The sequence below is a fragment of the Microtus oregoni genome, unplaced genomic scaffold (genome assembly GCF_018167655.1).
Source record: "Microtus oregoni isolate MIOR12 unplaced genomic scaffold, Mior012 000022F_ref0000154, whole genome shotgun sequence".
NCBI classification, from domain to species: domain Eukaryota; kingdom Metazoa; phylum Chordata; class Mammalia; order Rodentia; family Cricetidae; genus Microtus; species Microtus oregoni.
In genome coordinates this window covers 25,794,425-25,813,904 of record NW_024543081.1, presented here as the reverse complement: position 1 = coordinate 25,813,904, position 19,480 = coordinate 25,794,425, and the positions used below count along the sequence as shown (strand labels likewise).

Genomic DNA, 19,480 nt, shown 5'->3' with positions numbered 1-19,480 from the left:
TATGGATTTAAGCACGGCCATGTTATGAGTTGTGTTTGTGAGTGTATGTCATCATGTGTACATGGCTCTCTGTCCATGTGTCTGTCCTGAGTAGTAGATTTCAGTGTGTGATTATGTTTGTATCAAGACCCAGTTCTCTTCTCTATGTGTCTTCAGGTCTCTATGTAATGCATGTACCTAATACTGTACCTGTTTGTGTCCCATGGCTTGGCTGATGACTGCCCATGACTAACGAGGCCAGGTCCCAGGAAACCATGCAAATAAACTCTTCTGAGCTCTAGTTTCTTCGAGCTCTACAGAAAACTGCTCTAGGTACCTTCATCATCAGTAGGAGTTTCCTGTCTCCTCTCTGTAGATTTGGAAGTGAAAGCGGTCCACCTTCAGATGCCAAAGGAAGCTGACTGAGTTTGCCCCTGCTCTGCCTTTCACCTCGTCATGCATCTAGCAGTCAAGTTTCCAAGTAACCTCACCGGGGCTGCCTTTCAATGAAAGTGACTCACCAGGCCCCACCACAGGGCATCTGCATAGGTCTCAAACTCCTCTTTCATTTCCTCTCCTTGTGCGTCCACCTCTGGCACATCCTTCTCCACCAGGTAGACAAGAAATGAAGAAAGGATGAGTGTCAGGAAGCCGATGTACCAGGCAGTGATGAGTTCCTGGAACAGTGAGCAGCAGAGGGAATCAGTAGGAAGCCCTCAGGGGGTAGCCTGAGCTAGGCAGTCTGGAACAGGACTGCGTGTTTACCAGCGTTCCTTTCTGAGTCTCAACTCTCAGAAGTGGAAAACAGGACCAAGATTACAAACATTTCCATCAGCGACTAGACTGTTGCAGGCCCTGGGAGAAGAGGAAGACTCCATGGTAGGTGACCTGATGTCACAACTCAGAAGGCTTCATGGCAAGGTAAGTAACCAGGAAAAACTGGTTATTGCCATAGACAAGCTCAGAGTTGTTCGGCAGTCTTTATGTGTTACAGAATTGCAATGAGCAGGGCAAAAGCTCACCTCCATGTATAAATTAGCAGCCAAGGACAGCGACAAAGCCACAGACAGGGACATATTCCTGCCAAGGTTTCACTGTATGATCCAAGGGAGAACTACACTCTATTTTCTATGTATAATATCCTAATTTTCAAAATTAAAAAAAAAAAACTAGACCAAAGGGGCCTGGAGTTATCCTGGATACCAATGGTGGAATTCAGAAGAAAAAAAAAACCACTTATATTTTGAGTGATCTTACATATTAGAATATATGAAAAGTAACACATAAGAGACATATGAGATCTGTGATTTCATGGGCGCTGTTACACAGTAAGCTGTAAACAAGACAAGTGATTAAAAGGAAACACTAATGCAAGGAGAACAGAGAGGGCAAAGACAAGCCAACCACTGGAGTTTCCAAAGCCCTGGATGGATGGAAATGATTCCTGGGGGTCTTTGATGCTTTAAGTGCTCTGATGCTCTCCCATCAAGGCTAGCATGGTAGAGTGGGTGAGGAGAAGTAACATCTGTAGGTGAGCAGTTTGTGTTCCTCCTGAAGCATCTCAGAGAGCTGTTGTTGGCAGAGCTGTCCTTCCCATGGTGGTCCACGGCCAGCCTGCTGCCTTAGGTCATAGAGTCTCACTGACAGGGTTGCCTCTCTTATCACCTCGGCTCACATAGTCCCTGCTGACCATACTACCCTTGTCCCAAGGGCCCAATGAAGAGCTCCTACTCAGCTACATTTACCTGTAACCTACATAATGGTATTTTCCAGGACAATTTTACTGCATTAGAGAGAGTGCTGTGATCTGAATGGGAACTACCCTCCATAGGTTCAGGTCTGGGACACCTCCCTCCTGGCTGGAGGTGCTAATTTGGGAAGCTAGGGAAACTTTAGGAGGCGGGACTTAGCTGATTGAAATAGGTCGCTAAGGGTGGGACTTTGAAAGTCTTCCTTGGTTCCAGATTCTGGGGTCTTAACCTCCACTTCCTGCTGTGATGTGAGTAGCCTTCATCACACAGCCCTGCTGCCACAGCCTCAGGGGCTCTGCCAAACCTTCTTCACAATGGTGTACTGAAACTCTGACAGGGTCCATCAAAATGCATCTTTCCTTCCTCTCTTTTTCTCTCAGGAGTTGAGTAACATCAGTGTCAGGGTAACAGGGAGAGTTCAGTGGTGCCCCTCATAGCTTCAGTGGTTTTCAATCCATCTGCTTTGCTAACGCTGTTAGGTTTCTCGGCTCACAGCCTTGGCTTCCCCACAGCATCCTGTGCACACTGCCCTCGTGTAAGTTCACACACGCAACGCAGGAGGTTCGCCTCTGAGTGTCTGCCCCGAAGCAGATAGGAGAGCGGAAAGAGAGTTGCGTGTTCCTTCCCCAGGGGCTGGCTAAACACCTGCCTCTTGCTTTGCAGGCTACAGCAAGGAACCTTTGCCTTCCTGCAAGCTGGAAGACTCATTGGTAGATTCTTTAGAAACAGCTGCTTGATCCCGTGCAGTATGCAGATCCATCAGCTGTGCTGGGTTAAGACACGGTGTACTGGTTGACACTGGCAGTTAAAGTGGGCTCTTCAAGGGAACCCTGACTTTATCTAATTTTTGCCTGCAGCTCTGTGGCAGAGCCTGTTCCCCCACATGCCAAGGATCTTAGCACGTAGCCTTGGGATCAAGAGACCCGTGTCCAGTCAGTGTTGGGAAGCAAGGGAGCAAATCCTTTCTCGTTTTTAAAAATGCTCTCTGTAGGATCTGTGAGGCCTTCCTTTCCTGGCTTGGTGACTCAGGGCTCAGTTTCCTGACACGTGAGACCTAGTTAGCATACCTGATGCTAGAAGCAGGAACCAGCATTATGCATTAGGGTTGGTAGAGACCCTGCGGCATATGTGTCCTGGAAGTATCGTTTAGCCTGTCCTAACTATAGGATCAACTTGAAAAGCATCACCCTAGCCACACAGGCTTCCATCTCTATATTTCTGAGTGTCAGAGGAGTCAAGCACAGAACTTGGCCCAGGGTGCAAAGAACGAATTTTAAAAGACCCCAAAGTGACACGGAGTTCAGATCAAAATTAGTCTGTGCAACTCCCAAACCTTCCCCTGCTGTCCATGTTACCTTGTGTGAGCTCTCTACCCTTGAAACCACAGAGCTGTTGAATCCTCAGTGGTCATGCCCGCTTCAGAAACTAGGAAACGGAAGGTGAGTGAGTGATTTCGCCAGTTATTTGCATATTGTGGAGTTGAGACCTAAGCCCAGGTCTGCCTGTGGTTCACATCTTCCCTGGACCACACTTACATAAACTTCTCCTCCCACTTCCTCCTATTTGTCCTTGTTGTTATCATTACTATGGTCAGTGTTGGAAGCATGACTACCCTCAGGGTCACTAAAGGAAGAGGTGACATAGAAAAGTACAGGTAGGAGAGAAGCCTGCGTCGCATCGTAGCTTCTCCGGCACACTTACTTTGCTGTGGGCACAGATAGCTGAGCCTAGGAGCTTCCAGGTGCCGCCCCTCCTGTCCATCCGCAGCATGCGCAGGATCTGCAGGAAGCGCAGGCTTCGCAGGGAGGTGGCCAGGACATTGCCCTGGTTTCCCACGGCAACCACTGGCACAGAGGCAATCAGCACGAAGATGTCTGGGAAAGAGGACAGACCGTGGTTAGAAAACAGGGAGGAGGCCACGAGGAGAAAAGACACCATCCCAAGCACTCGCTGTGCAGGGGCGGATGAACACGTGTCAAGCAGGGACTGACCGAAGTGATTGTGTTGAATTTGACACCAATCACCAGTAATGGATTCTGCTGTGAGCGATGAGAAACAGAAACTCCGAGCACAAATGACATCCCAGGAGTTAAGCAAAGATCCCCATTAGACTTCAGCTCTGGTTCTAGACTCAGAGGTACAGTTTCTCAAAGTCCCTTGTGTGGCACCTGGCACTTGACATCAGATGAGTTGTGGAGGAGAGGGAATTGGGGGTTGCTTGGGATAAAGAAGAAAAGCCAGATTTTTAGAGACTGTTTTCAGGTGTTTTTTTTTTTTTTTTTCTGAGTAAACAGGACATGAGATGGGAACTTGGCTGTTATTTATTGAGTGATTAGGGAAGGGGAACCGGATTCTTCCAGAACTGTTATATTGGGGTGGTATGGTGGTTTGAAAGAGAATGGACCCTCACGTGCTCATATATTTGATTGCTTGGCCCCAGTTAGAGGAACTGTTTGGGAAGGGTTAGGATGTGTGGTCAGAGAAGCTGTGGCCTTGTTGGAGGGGGTGTGCCACTGGGGGAAGGGGGCTTTGAGGTTTCCAAAGCCCACACAAGGCCCAATTGCGCTCTCTCTCTCTCTGACAGCTGCCTACATATCAGGATGTAAGCTCTTAGCTACTGCTCTAGCACCACGCACATCACAGTGCTCCAGACCACAGTGGTTATGGACTAACCTTCGGAAACAATAAGCCAGCCCTAGCTAAATGCTTTCTTTAGCAAGTCGCCCTGGTCATAGTGTTTCATCACAGCGATAGAATGGCAACTAAGACTGGTGGAATCTGCGGCTCACCAATTATGAGACTGGAAGGACTCAGTTTTGTGAACTTTGGTGTCTATCTCTATAACACAGGTAAAATGTGTTTGGAGAGAAGGACACTCTCAATTATCAATGCTGTGGTACTTCCTATCCCTGATGGCCTGGAAGACACTGGTGATTACAGCTATAGAGAGTGACTGAGTGTGCTACTAGTCTACGTACTGGGAACACAAACTACATGGTGCTCTGTGGCTTCCTTACAACCCAAAGCTAGTAACCGCAGTCCCCAACCACTGAGATTCACTACCCTTATTACATCCCAAGGAACAGTCCCAGGAGATGGAGTTCCAACACTATCTGCATTCATACAACTTCCTTATAGAAACAGTGCAGGAAAGAACTGAGGCCACCACCAGACTCCATTGCCAAGGCTTACCCAACATGCACAGGGGCTTCCTGGCAAACTTCAGCCGTCCACGCCAGCCTTTGTATCGACAGCAACATCCGGCAGCCCAGATCCTCAAAGCAAACTCGGCTCCAAAGATGAAAATAGCAAATGTTTCCTGCACGAAAGAGCATATGGAGTGGGGTTACCCAGTACCCAGGGTCAGGACTTCTGGGATCAGAGGACCTGGGTTTCTGCTGATGCTGATGCTGCTCTGGTGGTGAATGTGTTGGGGCCAGAGAAGGGAGAAGGACAGGTGGGCCACCTTCATCCAGTCTTCTTCTCGGCATGTTAACTATCCATGCCGAGCTAACCCATGTCTGTTTCTTTTCCGAAGATTCCATCCCAACCAATTATTTTGAAAGTCTCTTGAATTTATTAAAAATCCTGAAGGGGTAAGGTCAAACACAATCTGCCAATCTCCTCCAGGATGCTCAGACACTGGCATGACCAGCCGGCCAATGTTGCTCACCTTAGCTTTGGGGTCAGTCATCACCTCGAGAGTTTCTTAGTATTATCCTTAGTGTTTACGTTTTTGAGAAATGAAAGGGGGTTCAGGGTTTAGGATGGAGTATGGCTTTAGGCAAACTTTTGGAGGGCCATAAAGCTATATCTTATCATTTGATACATGATGGTTTTGGCTTGGACTTGTATGTCTGCCCCTTGTCTCTGTCAAGAATGGTGAATCATCATGAGGAAGGCTACGCCTCATTTACACTTGGCCAGGCAAGGGAACCATTGCTTTTTCTTGGACCTGAACTTGGCTAGAGATAATAGGATACTAGTTTCTAGAGGTTGATTCCCTATAGCTGAAAGTGACTTATAGCTTCCATCCCCAAGGACAATGCCAATGGCCCAGCATTGCATTTTACCAGCAGCAAAAGCCAGTCTCCAGACACAGTCTCGTACTCCTTGAAGGTGGTGAGCACGGCCAGAATCAAGCATCCCAGGACAATCAAGAATCTAGAGGGAAGGAAGAAAGAAGAAAGGAGCTTTAGTCCTGGCTGGTCCAGCAGGTCATGGCGAAAAATGCCAGCGAGTACACGGGGCAGTGTCACACGCTTTACAGGTTTATTTCCGCGTTTATTTCCCAAATCACCCCTGGAGGTGGATAAGGTGATGAACAAGGCTGAAAGAGGTTAAGCAAAGTGCACATTGTTACTTAATCATATACTTGAGGGAATCAACTACTTGGCTTTTGATTTTTGGTGTCTTGGAACATACTTTCTGATCAATATACTTGATGATCTGCCAAGCTATATCTCCATCTCCAACCTTGTCTAGAAATTTAACCACAATCACCAGCCCCTTGGGTGTGTTAGGCCTTTTATTTGAAATGAACAGCTCCAAAAAATCTGCCCACTTTGTGCCCCAAATCCTCTTCTCATGGGATAATGGGGGTGTTGGTGGTAGTGATATTGGTGATGTCAACACATCACCCCTCACTACATTTGGTCAGCGTCTGCCTCCTGCTATTACACACTTGCCAGTTCATCGTTCTTAAAGTGATGCTCAAGGCCAATATGACCATTCTCCCTCTGCAGGATATTCAAGACCAACACAGTGTAAAACGTTAATGCTTGTCCCTACAGCACAAAACACCAACCCAGCTCTGTGAGATTTGCCTTTAGTTGGGATTGAACAAGGAAGTGTATTCTGAGGCTGGGTTGGTGCACAAAGATAAACTTGGTGTTCCAGAGCTGAATTCATACGACAGAAATAGAAGCCTTTCCTCAGGCTGTAGCCTTCTTCCTCTATCTCTCATCGAGTGTGCACGAAAACCTGGGGATGACTCCACAAGATACACGTGGGTATTCCCAGTGACTCCATCCCTCGAATGATTGCCTCGTTTGAGCACAAGCAGACCCCAAGACTCATTCCTTCTTTGCTTGCTTTGTTATCGTCATGCCTGTGACTGTGTCACACTGCATGGGTCCCATCTACTCAGACTAAAGCTAGACTACCCTTTGCTAGCATTGTAAAGGGCCTGTGAGGATTACAGGTGGCAAAGTGCTGCCGTGGCTCATGGGATCTGACCTCTGCTCCCAGTTCCTGATAACATGAAAGTAGGACTTGACCTAAAGCACCAAGAATTGGTCATCAATCATCCAGAAAGAAACACAGCCCTCCAATCCTCAATTGATGCTCTCTGAAGCCTCAGCACAGGGCCGAATTAGACCACTGATGCTCAGAAACTGTGAGCTACAGAGAGAAATGGTATCATTACGATCCACCAAGATAGCGGCAATTTGTGAGACAGAGTGATAGAAAATTCAGTGTGGGATAGGAATCTGTCAAGTGCATCTAACTTTCAGAGTTGGATGACCATGTGGTCTGGGTTGCTTGGACTGTCCAACTCCACTCCTGGGCAGCAGAGAATGTACCAGCTCCTGTCTGTACCCAGTGACGACCTCAGGGCTCAGGGCTCTAAGTAACCCACAGTCGCTTAAAGAAGGCATCAAAGTGACTTCAGTAATTCCTTGTTGCTGGCATTGAAGATACAGAACAAACACACACACTTTTTTCACACAAACATGAGCACATAAATGCACACACATAGGTACAGGCGCACATGGACACACACATACAGGTTATTGGATTGGTAGAATACTGATCTAGCATATATCAATTTCTGGTTTCAATCCTTAGTAATACAGACATGCATACACACACACACACACACACACACACACACACACACGATATCTACATATAACAGAGTCCCTTTATCTGTCGTTACCTTTTGTGGTTTTAGTCATTCATTGTTAGCCTAGTCTGAAATTACTAAATGCCAACTCCAGAAATCAGCCATGGATGGATACTAAATTATTTCATTGCAATTTATTACTGTAAGTGTTCTACTTTATGTTGGTTATTGCCATTAATCTTCTACTGTGCTCACTTTGTAAATGAACCATTACCATTGGCAAGCAGTATATATAGAAAAATACAGTACGAACAGTTTGGTTTTATCTTCCATTTGGGCATTCACAGGGCATCCTTGCACATACCAACTATGGACAGTGGAGGCATCTGATTTTACATCTGTGGACAGAGTCAGTTCAACAGGGGCAGTGGTCAGGGATTGATGTCCTGGCTGGCAATACCAGAGGGGTGAGGAGTTGACAAGAGCCTCCTGAAAGAGAATCCTCCTGCAGGGTGATGGGGACGAGTAAGAGGACCACACTGAGGATCTTGTTGCTAGGGAAACACTGAAAACCGACGTTAGAAATCTCTGGAGTGGCCTTGGGCCTGAGAAGATATGCTTCATGTGGATCTGATGCACTTGAGGTCCAAGTGAAATTCCACATTTTGTCAATAAAAATCTAAGTTCAGAGTTTGTGAGAGTATGATATCCTGGACAGTCTGGGAGAGAAGGTGGGGTATTCAGCTTTAACTCATACCTAGTTAAACCTAGTTTCAACCTAGTTCTTAACAGCCCATAGCATGCAGAATTTGGACACTGCCAGCAGGGGGCAGTCAACCACCACAAACTGGTTATGCACGTCCTTCCTCACCAGGGTTATTGGGATCTACTTTCTAAAACTGGAGAAAGACCAGTAATTTACGAAATGGAAATCATCTAGGAAGCCCTTCTAACCCTGAGAAGAGGAGACTTTTTATTTTCAGCTTCTTGAAAATTTCAAAATGTCTTTAAAAGAACTCTATTTCAGCAGTCAGTCTGTACGACAGAGGCCAGATGTATCTGGGCAGCAACAGTCCTGCCCTCCACTTTCCTTCCTGTCTTGTGAATTCTGGATGCCTCACTGAGCCCTCTTCTCCTTCCCTCCTTTGCCCTTTTCCAATTTGGGCTCCCCTTCCATAGCCCTGACTGCCCCTCCCCTTCCCTCTCACTATCTCACTCATCCCAATGTCTCTTCCTCCACTTTTTCTCTTCCCTCCCACCTTCCACTCTGTGATCACATCCTCTCCCTCCCCTCTGGTCTTCAGGCTCAGAAGGAGAGATTTTGACAGAGTTCCCCATGGAAGTCCCCCAGGGTCTTTCTGTCTACAGTACTAGGCTGTGATTGAGAGCAATACTGGTCAGTGTCAAGGCGATCCTCATGCCCACTGTCTCGTCCATGTGTCTCCCTCAGTACTCTTTTCTCATCCTCTATTAACCTTCAGCCAAGGTGGAGCTGGAGGAGTCAGGTAGAGGCGCAGAAGGGTCACCCCAGTGATCAGTATAAGGCCCAGTGCGTCCTGTCTAGGTTCGCTCAGTACCAGACCTCCTCCAGGCAGCACACAGGAGGACACAGGCCACTTCTCAGAAATGGAGGCGAAGGAAGACTTGCCATGCCTCTGAGCTAAAGAGGTGGAAAATGTCCACATTTATGTCACCATCCCTATGTAGTATTCTTTATTGAAGCTCATATCAGTCACCTCCTCTATCATGATGTCCCTCCTTTCCTCAACAAACTACTGGATGATCATCACTAGGAGTTGAGAGTGGGCCATACTTGCCTCTCAAGAGCTTATATTTTATTTCGTGCTTTCCAGACTGTAGTGTTTGTGTGTAAGGGGAACCTTCTGATCTTTCACAAAGGATTCAGTTCTTAATCATTATCTCATGCATTCTCTGACATGGTCTGACCACTCTAGGTTCTGGACATCCAATGCACATCTTAGACTGTTCTAATAAAGTAAGGCCCCTATCATTTCTTTTTGGGAGCAAAGCTCATGGCACAAGGCAATAGTTAAAGAAACTTTCTGTCTTAGTACTATTTCAAGCTCTGTTGTCTACCCTCTCTATAAGCGTTGGGAAGCTCTTTCTTTTCTCCATGTCTGTGTGGCTACATCTGTATAGTAATGCAATTAAGGGGAAGGGTATAAGAGGTCTTTCTGGGCTTTTTTTTTTTTTGGATCAGGATGGAAGAATCTGAGTTCAGATATCAGCTGTGCTACATTAGAAATGATAATGACACAGGCTCCCAATTCAGCACCGCTGTGAGAAGTCAAGGAGAGAATGCTCTTGGGCCACATAGGGTCATGCTTGGCACATCGTGTAGACCTGACATGTGCTAGCTTCAGCAGGAGTGAATTCTAGCTTGCATGGGTCATGCTAGTAACTGGTTGCCACATGGCTGACAGACTCACTTGCTAGCTCATCATGACTCCAAACTATTTATTTAAAATTGGAAAATCTACTCAAAGTTAGAAGAAGTGCTAGGAAGATTGTATTTCAGTTCCATCACACACTGCCTTATCCACATCAGTCAGAATCACACTTTTGCTCTTTCTAAGGAGCTTTCTGGATTCATCCAACCTCCCAATAGGCATGCTATCTTTTTGGATGGTGGAGACTTCTGCCTGGCAATAAGCTTTCTTCAGACCAGGCAGCTCTCTGTCTTCCTCTGCATTAACAACGCCAGCTGAAATATATACCAATTTCATTAGCATGCCACCAAAAAATGTCTTTTGACCCAGCTCACAGTTGACACCTCCATATGAAGTCAGGGTTGTCCTGGTTCTGGCACATCACATTGTTACTCCCTGAGGGACAGTGATAGGTGCCCTTAGCTAGGTACTTCCAGCTCCCCATTGTCCCCACTGCATTGCTCACAGAATACAAAGTTTCATATCAACAAAGCAATTTCAGTTGGCCAACTTTGTACTCCAGGCTACCAGATGCCACAGAGAGATTCAGGGTTATATTTTAAGGATCTTCTGCAGGCTGCAAGCACCTGCTATGTTTCCCTGAAAACAAAGGAGAAGATTAAAGGCTGTGCAGCAGAGCTGTAGCAAGTAGACCCTAAGATGGCCCTCAGAATAGATCCAGCCTAATGACACCCTTGGGGAATTCCCACTGCTTAAAAGAGGCTAGAACTTGTTTCTAGTGGGTAGGATAGGTAAGGAGATAGAATGCTATTTTTTGTGACTAGGTTACTACAGACTGAGAATTTCATCTTGCTGTAGACTTTGCTTTCATGAAGCAAGCTTTTGTGTTTGAGACACCTGCATGGTATTGAAATAAAAGTGCCAGTCACCTAACAGTCGGCAAATAATGAACCCTTCACGAATGGGCTTCTTCAAACAGTCACTAAGGGGGTTTTGCTAGAGAGAGCTTTCTTTAGCTGAGTCTCCACGGGCTGATGACATGATTCTGGGAACCGTATTTGAACTTGTGAAACAGAGGGAGGGAGAGAGGGAGGGAGGGAGGGAAGGAGGGAGGGAGGGAGGGGAGGAGGGAATTAGGGAAGGAGAGGAAGAGGAAGAGGAGGAACAAAAGGAAGAGGAAGAATGAGAGAAGAGAGCTTATTTCTCATGTGTGATACCCTGCTTTGGGGGAAATTTTTATACCACAAAAGACAGAAGTATCGGGTTATTAGGGGATAGATCTTGGCCCAACAACCAGAAGACTTTGAATAGATTGTAATCTCCTGAAATCTCACTTCCTTATTCATAAAACAGGAGTAGCAAACAAAGGGATCTCTGCTGTCTGAATACTCTTCCAAACTCTTGGCATGTGGGAGAGCTCACACTGAATAAAATCTTCACATAACTTAAAGGTACTTTCCTAATAGGAGCTCAGGCTAGTGTGACTGACAATTGTCATGAGAGTGACATGGCTTTGCATATCAGCATCTGCTACTTCAGCAGACTCATTGAGTAGCTCAGTCAAAGCCATTGGCATAGTAAAAAAAAAGGCCAATCTTACACCCTGCAGGATTGTATGATGGCTGATAGAAATTATGAGAGAGCTGATGATGGATTGATTGATTGAGAGAGGACCACTATACACATCCCAGGTTGGCCTTAAACTCACAATCCTACCCGAGTGAGGTAATTTTGGACCTGTGATATCACAACTGGCTGAGGGAGATTCGAAATACAATACAATTAGCAAAAGATGTTCTTGAATGGAAAAACTGAAGACAAACCAACTGGTCCTTGAAAGGGCTCAAACCTCACACAGTCCCTTGTAGCAGCTCCTCTTTCTAACTCTACAACCAAAACACCAAGAGAGTCATCGAAAGGTGAGGAATTGTTGATTTTAGTATGAAGTTTCAGAAGGTTGGGTCATGGCTGTTTGACCTTATGCATTTGGGCAGAGCATCATGCAAGTGTGTCCTAGAGAAGATCTGTTTACCACAGGGTAGCAGAGAAGTGAAGAAGGAACACGGGATGGGCCAGAGACAAGAGGCAGACTCAGTGACCTAATTTCTCCAACTAGACCCCACCTCTTACACTATACTACTATCAAATAATGCTATCATATTATGCATCTATTAAGGGATTAGTTCCCTCTGGATGAGAGCCTCCTCGTGTAATTTTCTCTGGTGATGCCCCTATGAGGTCGTTTAGAGAGACACTCCTCGCCTAGACGTGTGCTGCTCCACTAGGCTCTCTACATTTCTTAAGTTTATCAACTTAACAATTGAAATTAACCATTGCAATCCCTCCCTCCTCTCAGAGGATTGAAATAATAAAATGTGAAGTCATATGGCTTTGGCCTTTCACAGCCGTGTTGCTGTGGTAGTGTGCCTATTCCCCAGAAGATAGCCCACACCTGGGCACACGGTCAGCACTAATTGGACTCCATGTTAATTAACAATAATAATAGGAGAAGATGAAATGAACCTGGAAAGGGGGTGGGCTGTGGGTTCTGAGGGAATCAGTATGAGCTAGTAGGAGGTAGATATGAACAAAATACATTGCATATTATGCACGGAGTTTTCAAAGAACAAGTAAAAACAGTATTAAAAAAATAATCCCCTTAAATATACTTCCAATTAAGACTAAATTCAGCATTTGCCCATTTCAAAAGATAGAACACAAATACAACTCTAATCCATATTTCAACTCTGAGATACAGAAGATGATTTTACATTGCAATCACATATTTTTAAGATAAAATACTTATTAGACATTTCACCTTTTTTGCTTCGTGTGAATTTCCAGGTCCCTTGTGCAATCATTCCCTTGAAGAAGAGTTCACCAGAGCCCTGGGGTAAGGACTAATCTTTCCTCTCCCCTCACTGGACAGTCAGGACACTAAATGATAATAACTCAAAAGTGTCAACATGTCCAAGTGCCTAGCATTTGGCACTCATAGAACAGGGCACTAATCAAATACTAGTTTCTTTTTTCTTGCACTCTTAAAAGGTATTCCAAACATTGATTTAACAGTATATAAAATACTGTTGTCATTTAAAACTTCTGTGTTTTTGGAAAGGGGAAGGAATCGTGCATAAATAAGAAGTCCTGGCTAATCCTAACTCTACATCCACGTGAATGTCCTATGCACAGAAATATAAACTAGTGCAGATTTTGACCATCTGAATTCATGGGTAGCAAACGATGCTCCTCAGACCAGATCTAGCCTGCAGTTTTGTTTCTGTAAATAAAGTTTTATCGGGTCACAGCCATGCTCATCTGTTAATGCACAGCAGCAGAACTGAGTAGCTGCAATGGAGACCTTCTGGCCCACATCTGATAATTTATATGTTCTCCAGACACTGTTTTATTGTAATGATAAAGATAATAATTCTATTCATCATAATGATTGTTAAAACGTGCCAAGCACTAACTTAATATCTTAAGTTATCCCCAATTTAAGGTACATTCATTTTCATAACAATTCTTGGAGGTCCTCAAAAGAAATGTGAGGGGTTGAAGGAGCAGAGAAATTAAGGTATCTAGCCAAAGTTACACAACAACCATTAATGAGGTCAGAATTTAATCTCAGTTCCTGTCTGCCTTCAAGTTTATGCTCCCAATTATAAATAATTTGTAAGTGGGCATGCCTTTGTCAGCAAACTGGAAGGAAAGTGGAACTTCCTGAGTGTCTACTGCTTGGTATTACAGATTTTACAGCCATTAACTCCAAATATACTTACAAGGCAGCATTTCAAGATGAAGATTCAGAAGCCAGTGGGGGGCTGGCCATGAGACTCTGGCATGGCCAATGCAACTCTGAGTCCCTAGTCTTTCCATGATGGAAATTCCCCAGAACGTTTGGTGGGTCATGAAGAAATTTGCTTTAATGCTCAAGATGGTACACAGTTAGTGCCATCCAGACACAAGCCTAGGGCAACAGTGGTGACTCCAGACACTGCTGCTTTATTTTAAAAGTATTAATGAGGAGACAAAACACTCAAGAAGTGACTTGGGCCTGAATCCCAGCTACTTGAGAGGTTGAAGCTGGAGGATCCCAAGTCCAAAGTCTGACCAACTACAGAGATAGCTCAAGGGAGCCTGAGGGACTTAGGAAGGTTCTGTCTAAAAAGGAAAGGCTAAAAAATATGAAATGGGAGAGGCATGTTGGGGTGGATGGAAGAGATGGATGAAGAAGATGAGAATAGTAGACATAATTATTTTTCATTGCATAAAAGTATAAAATTAAAATTTCCTTTAAATTAAAGGGAAAATTTATAAAAGACAATCCATGAGGTTAGATAAAAAAAAACCCCTCAACCCACTGTCATCAAGATCAGAAGTTACAAGGTATTTCATAGGATACATTGTACCATTGAACTAGAGAGGGGCTGTGGAGTGCCCAGTAAGATAGAGAAGCAATAGATGCACGTCTTCTTTGCAAGTGTCTGTGAGACATAACAAGGTGTTAAAAACAAAGACATTAAGACATCACTTAAAAATCTGTAGCCAAAAGGCAAATTTCAGTTAACTCTGAAAACAAAACATTCTTTGCTTCATGCTGGATAGTATTTCTGGAGGTCAAGATCTCTTTCCTGTTAGAGTGATGTCAAGTCCAAAGAAAATGGTTCATTTGACACTGTATAGCACCTACTATGGGCATTTAGAAAGCATTATATACATACAGGTCAGGGAAAGAAAAGTAGCACACCCTATAAGGAAAACAGTAGACTCAGTCAGGGTCTGCCCTTGACTCTTGCTTTTCTGCCTCAAGTCAGTGTGAAACAGAATGGGCTGTTTGATTTCTCTTAGCCTCATTGCCCTAGTTTCAAAGTGGCAATAGCACTCTGTCTATTCTATGAGACCACGGTAGAGATCGATGATTGAGGATGTGAAGCCCCGGGTAGATGCTGTAGTAAGAAAAGATATTTAAAAACATGGTTGAACGGCAGTATCAGCATGACTTCAGGCAATGGACACAGTGCTGTATCCTGGAAGATCATAGCAGAGGCCATACAGGTTGGCTACATCTACAAGTATCCAGGGGTAAAAGTCACCCCTGGGTCCTGAAGGGGTCTGCTGCTCTTCCCTGGGTCTACGAAGAGGTTTTAGAGTATGAGAAGGTAGTACAGGAAACGGGAAGTAAGCAGGTGTTTTGCCTCTTCTGTAATGGAGTATCTAAAATAGAAAGAGGGCAGGTGCCCAACAAGTTGAGAGGAGGTTCAGCTTTTTCTCTCTAGCTGTTTCATGTCATCACACAGAGCAGGATCGCCCAAGAGAGCGGTAGGCTTTGCAGCGTCTCGTCTAGAGCACCTGCTCTGGGTCACTCTGGTTCTGATGCCTCCTAGTCCTCTGCGTAGGCTTCAGCAGCCTCTCCCCACTCTCCCCACTGCAGGCCATAATAATTCTGACTGCTGACAAATTCCTAGTTACTGTGCTAGTCTACAGACAACTTAATCCTCTGCAGCTCTAAGTTTTTGGATTTAAACACTCAATGTATGAAAGACATTGGAAAGAAAAAAAATAGAAGCAAAAATCTGAGAATCATCAGATTGAAACCTAAACACAATAAATCAACTACTTTCATTTTCCTCTGTCCTTTTCCAGCCCAAGGACAGAATCATACATAATTTTAACAAATCTGTATTGTCACAACATTGCACTTGGCATTTTGTCTTATGAAAGAATAATCATTCTTCTGCTTGACTATAAAATATTCAGAATAATCATGTTTAATGAAAGAGCTGCATTTTGTGACATCAGAGCCCTAAATATGCATAACCATCGCCTCATTGCCTGATATTGAGGCAGCATCCATCTCTGTGCTCAGATGACTACCGAAATGGAAAATGTCTGTGCATCTAGATCATCTTTGTTAAAGGCCAAGTCTTTATGATAACGTCCTGCAATGTCTCTCTGAACTTAAGGTCTTAGAAAAACAGCGATGCCTAGGTTATGGTCCCACAAGGCTGACTGACAGATTAAGACTGTGATTATGGTGAACTGGAATGTTGCAGATCTAGAGCTGAATTATCTTGGGCTGTCTTCAGTCCCCTTAAGAGTCATTTATCACCCACTACTGTGACTGACCTAATATTTTTGTTCCTATCAGATAAACCTCCCTTGAATGTACTAGCTCAACACTAACTCCCACCAGCTCCAAAGCTAAGAAAGCCATTAGCTATCATCTGGAACCTAGAGCTTAGATTTCTCTGCTTTGTTTTAACTCGCTTACCTGACACGTACTTTTACAATGCCTTGATTTATGAATTTCTCTTGTTTTGTATCTCTAAAAACATCTTGAACCCGGTCCCAAGTTGGCACATGTATTTGAAAAAACATGAGTATGTTTTCTGATCTGTGACTATACATCTTACAATAAATATACATAATGAACCATCTCTTACTCTCTTTGAGGTGAGAGTTAGATTTTATGTTGACATCTTGAATCATTTGTGATGGCTAACACAGATGATTAACTTGACATGGTTTAAAGTCACCTGGGGATAAGCCTATGAGAATGCCTGTGATGGATTATTTAGATTAGCTTGACTGGGGTGTGGGAGCCTACAGAAGTGGGTGTGTTCCATCTTGACCAATGGTCAGAGAATTAAAGCCCATTCCTGCTCCTTTGAGGCTATGACAGGAGATTTGACCCAGGGAAGGGCTGCCTACAGGATGCTTGGCCTAAGGTGTGCCATTGCATGTCCTGACTAAAAAACAGAATACTTAACTCGGGATATAGTTGCTTGATGCTTTAGGTATTGAAGCAGGTAATTGCTCTGTTTGTTCTTTGTATCACGCTAAAGCAGTCTTTCACCTTCTTCTCCCCCCTTCTGGATTGGGGTATATAAACATATAGAAAATAAACATGGACAAATTCAATATTCACTGGATTGCCCTCCCAGTTCTATTATGTTGCATCTCTGTTACTTTTCTTCTTCATATCTTTGTCCTGCCTAATATTTGTAATCCTCATGCCTTTACCCTGGAACGTGCTAACCCCATCGAGGCTGGACCCCATCACTGAGGTGGCAAGACTTACTTAGCATGTACAGTCTGTGATCCCAGGCTGCATGAAAAGGAGGAACTGAGATGAACAGAGCTATCCTCTCCCTCTGCTTCCTGACTGTGTATGATGGGATGAGACATGACCAGCTGTCTCAGACTCCTGCTGCTGTGACTCCGCCACATTTTGGATTCTACTCTGGAACTACAAAACAAAATAAAACCCTTCCTTCCTCCAGTTATTCTTGACGAAATGTCACAGGAATAAGACATACAACTAATATGACACACAGATTCTTCATGTATTTTGCCAGACTGCTCGTCTAAAAGATTGCCCAACTTTCCATTGTTCATGAGAATAGATAAGGAAGCAGTTTCCTCCTCAGTTCCATCAGGATTGGCTGTTCACACTATTAAATATCTTACTGGGTTAGTAAATATAAAATGGCACCCGAAATTTTCATTTTAATCAGAAAGAAAAAATGTCTCCCACCAAAGGACTAAAGATTTCTTAAGAATCTTCCTCTGTGGAACAGAGGTTTCGAAAGAAAGGGGAGCAGGACTTCTCAGAAGTTCTGAAGTTATCTAATGTAAGCCATTGCTTTCTCTACCTTCATAGCAACCAACTCAGGCTCCCGCCTTTCTAATAATGCTGGTTAAAGACAGTGGGTGAAACGCTGGAATGTACCTGGCATGGTACTTTTCTTATGAAGATCTTATTTAAGGGAGAGATTCTGGGCATTTTACTTGGTGGCTCTATTCTGACCTTGTGATTCCCTCTGCTATGTAAGAAACAAGCACAACTCACAGCTTAAAACTACCCAGCCACCATCAACTCATGTCTGTGCGAAGCAGGCAAGTCTGGGGGATGGTTTAGTAACATGGGACTCCACTTGGCTTGGGCCATGCACATCGTGCTTCTAATAAAGCACTGGGCAGCCTGAGACTCTTACCTGTACATAGTATGCATACACTTGCCTGTCTGAACAATGAACCTACCAACCAACATGCTAGCAACCTAGGAACCCTTATCTGAACTGAACCACATACATACTCCACGCTGAATACAGATTAACTTTCTCTTCCACTTAATGGCCAGCAAATTTAAAATTCTCCTCAAGCATACTCTGCTTACAAGAAGAGGAAGGCAGATCCAGCAGGTACATGTGCAAATAAGACAAGCAATGTCCTGAAAGTGAATTATTAGGAAAAACTTCACTTTACCATCCTATGTCCACACATGATTGGGCATAAACATGATTAACATCAGATGCATTGTGGGTGGGGACATGTATAAAAGAGAAATGGATTTTAAATCTTAATCTGTCAGTCAGAATACAAAGTTACCCAAACTCTGCCCCTCGTAATTCTGCATAAAGGCTAGATCTTCCCTTTAGTAATCAGAAGCCCTTTCCTTTGAACTCCCCTAAAAGAAGCCCCAGGTAATAACCTGGAGCCCATGAGTACCTTCACTCTGTGGTCCACTGTTTCTCTCGACAGTGTGTCTGACTGTTCTGTTGCTTCACTTTAAGCTTTTTGTGCTACCTAGCAAATATCTCTGGGCCTTAATTTCAACTCTTTGGATAAGAAGCAAAGAACCTGGAAACACAAATTTGAGATCCTGATCACCAGTAACATATGGGTAGATAGTCTAGCACACGTGACCAAGATCCTAAGCATAAAGTTTCAATCGACACATCAGGCAATGCTGGTACTCATCACAGGCTTGGTTGAGGAAGAACAGTTTCCCAGTTCCTTGAGATTGGCAGAATTTCTTCTCTGGTACTGTGAGGTTCATGGTAGTTTGCTTCTTTAGAGTCAGTAATAGGGAGAGAAGGACTCTAGCAAGAAACTGTGTGTTTCGATGTTACTCTGCATGTTAGGTGAGGAGAACATGAAACATGGAGATTATAGCTGGCCCACGATGGATGTGCAAACTGAACACAATGATTCACTCACAAAAAACTCAGTAGATATGGGCACTAGCAGAATCTTTACAGAAACCACCAGATATCATGGTGTCTTCTCCTGCCCCACAGTGCTTTTCACAGACTGGCTCCTATCTCACACCTGTCTCCATCCGTCAGATTTGCCAGACCCTCACTGAGACCCTAACATGCATCTGACATTGGTCAAATGCACAGCAAGGCATACAGCATGCAAATTTTCACAGTAGCCTGGTGGCTTTAAATTACTACCATTTTCACGATGGGCAAACAATCTCTAAAAGATGTAAGAGTCATGTATGGTGGTCCATGTCTTTAATACCAGCAGCCAGGAGACTGAAGATGAAAGATCATGAGGTTGTGGTTAGCCTGGGCTAATTAATGAGATGCTCTCCAAACCAAACGGACAACACTTCAGAAAAATAAAATATAAAATACAAAAAGTATGAGTAAAATCATGCTTCAGTAGAAAGCTATGCATTTCTCAGATGATAATGT

The 19,480-nt window shown here is 44.2% G+C and overlaps 1 protein-coding gene across 1 annotated transcript in view; it reads right to left on the bottom strand.

Annotated features, from left to right (window-relative positions):
- Window positions 1-19,480, bottom strand: part of Kcnq3 (potassium voltage-gated channel subfamily Q member 3) — a 266,543-nt gene that overhangs the window by 36,799 nt on the left and 210,264 nt on the right. The window contains exons 2-5 of the mRNA XM_041671782.1: window positions 5,804-5,894; window positions 4,923-5,049; window positions 3,432-3,604; window positions 501-656 (exon numbers count right to left, since the gene is read on the bottom strand). Coding sequence (XP_041527716.1) covers window positions 501-656; window positions 3,432-3,604; window positions 4,923-5,049; window positions 5,804-5,894 — 547 coding nt within the window. The remainder of the gene's footprint in view (window positions 1-500; window positions 657-3,431; window positions 3,605-4,922; window positions 5,050-5,803; window positions 5,895-19,480) is intronic.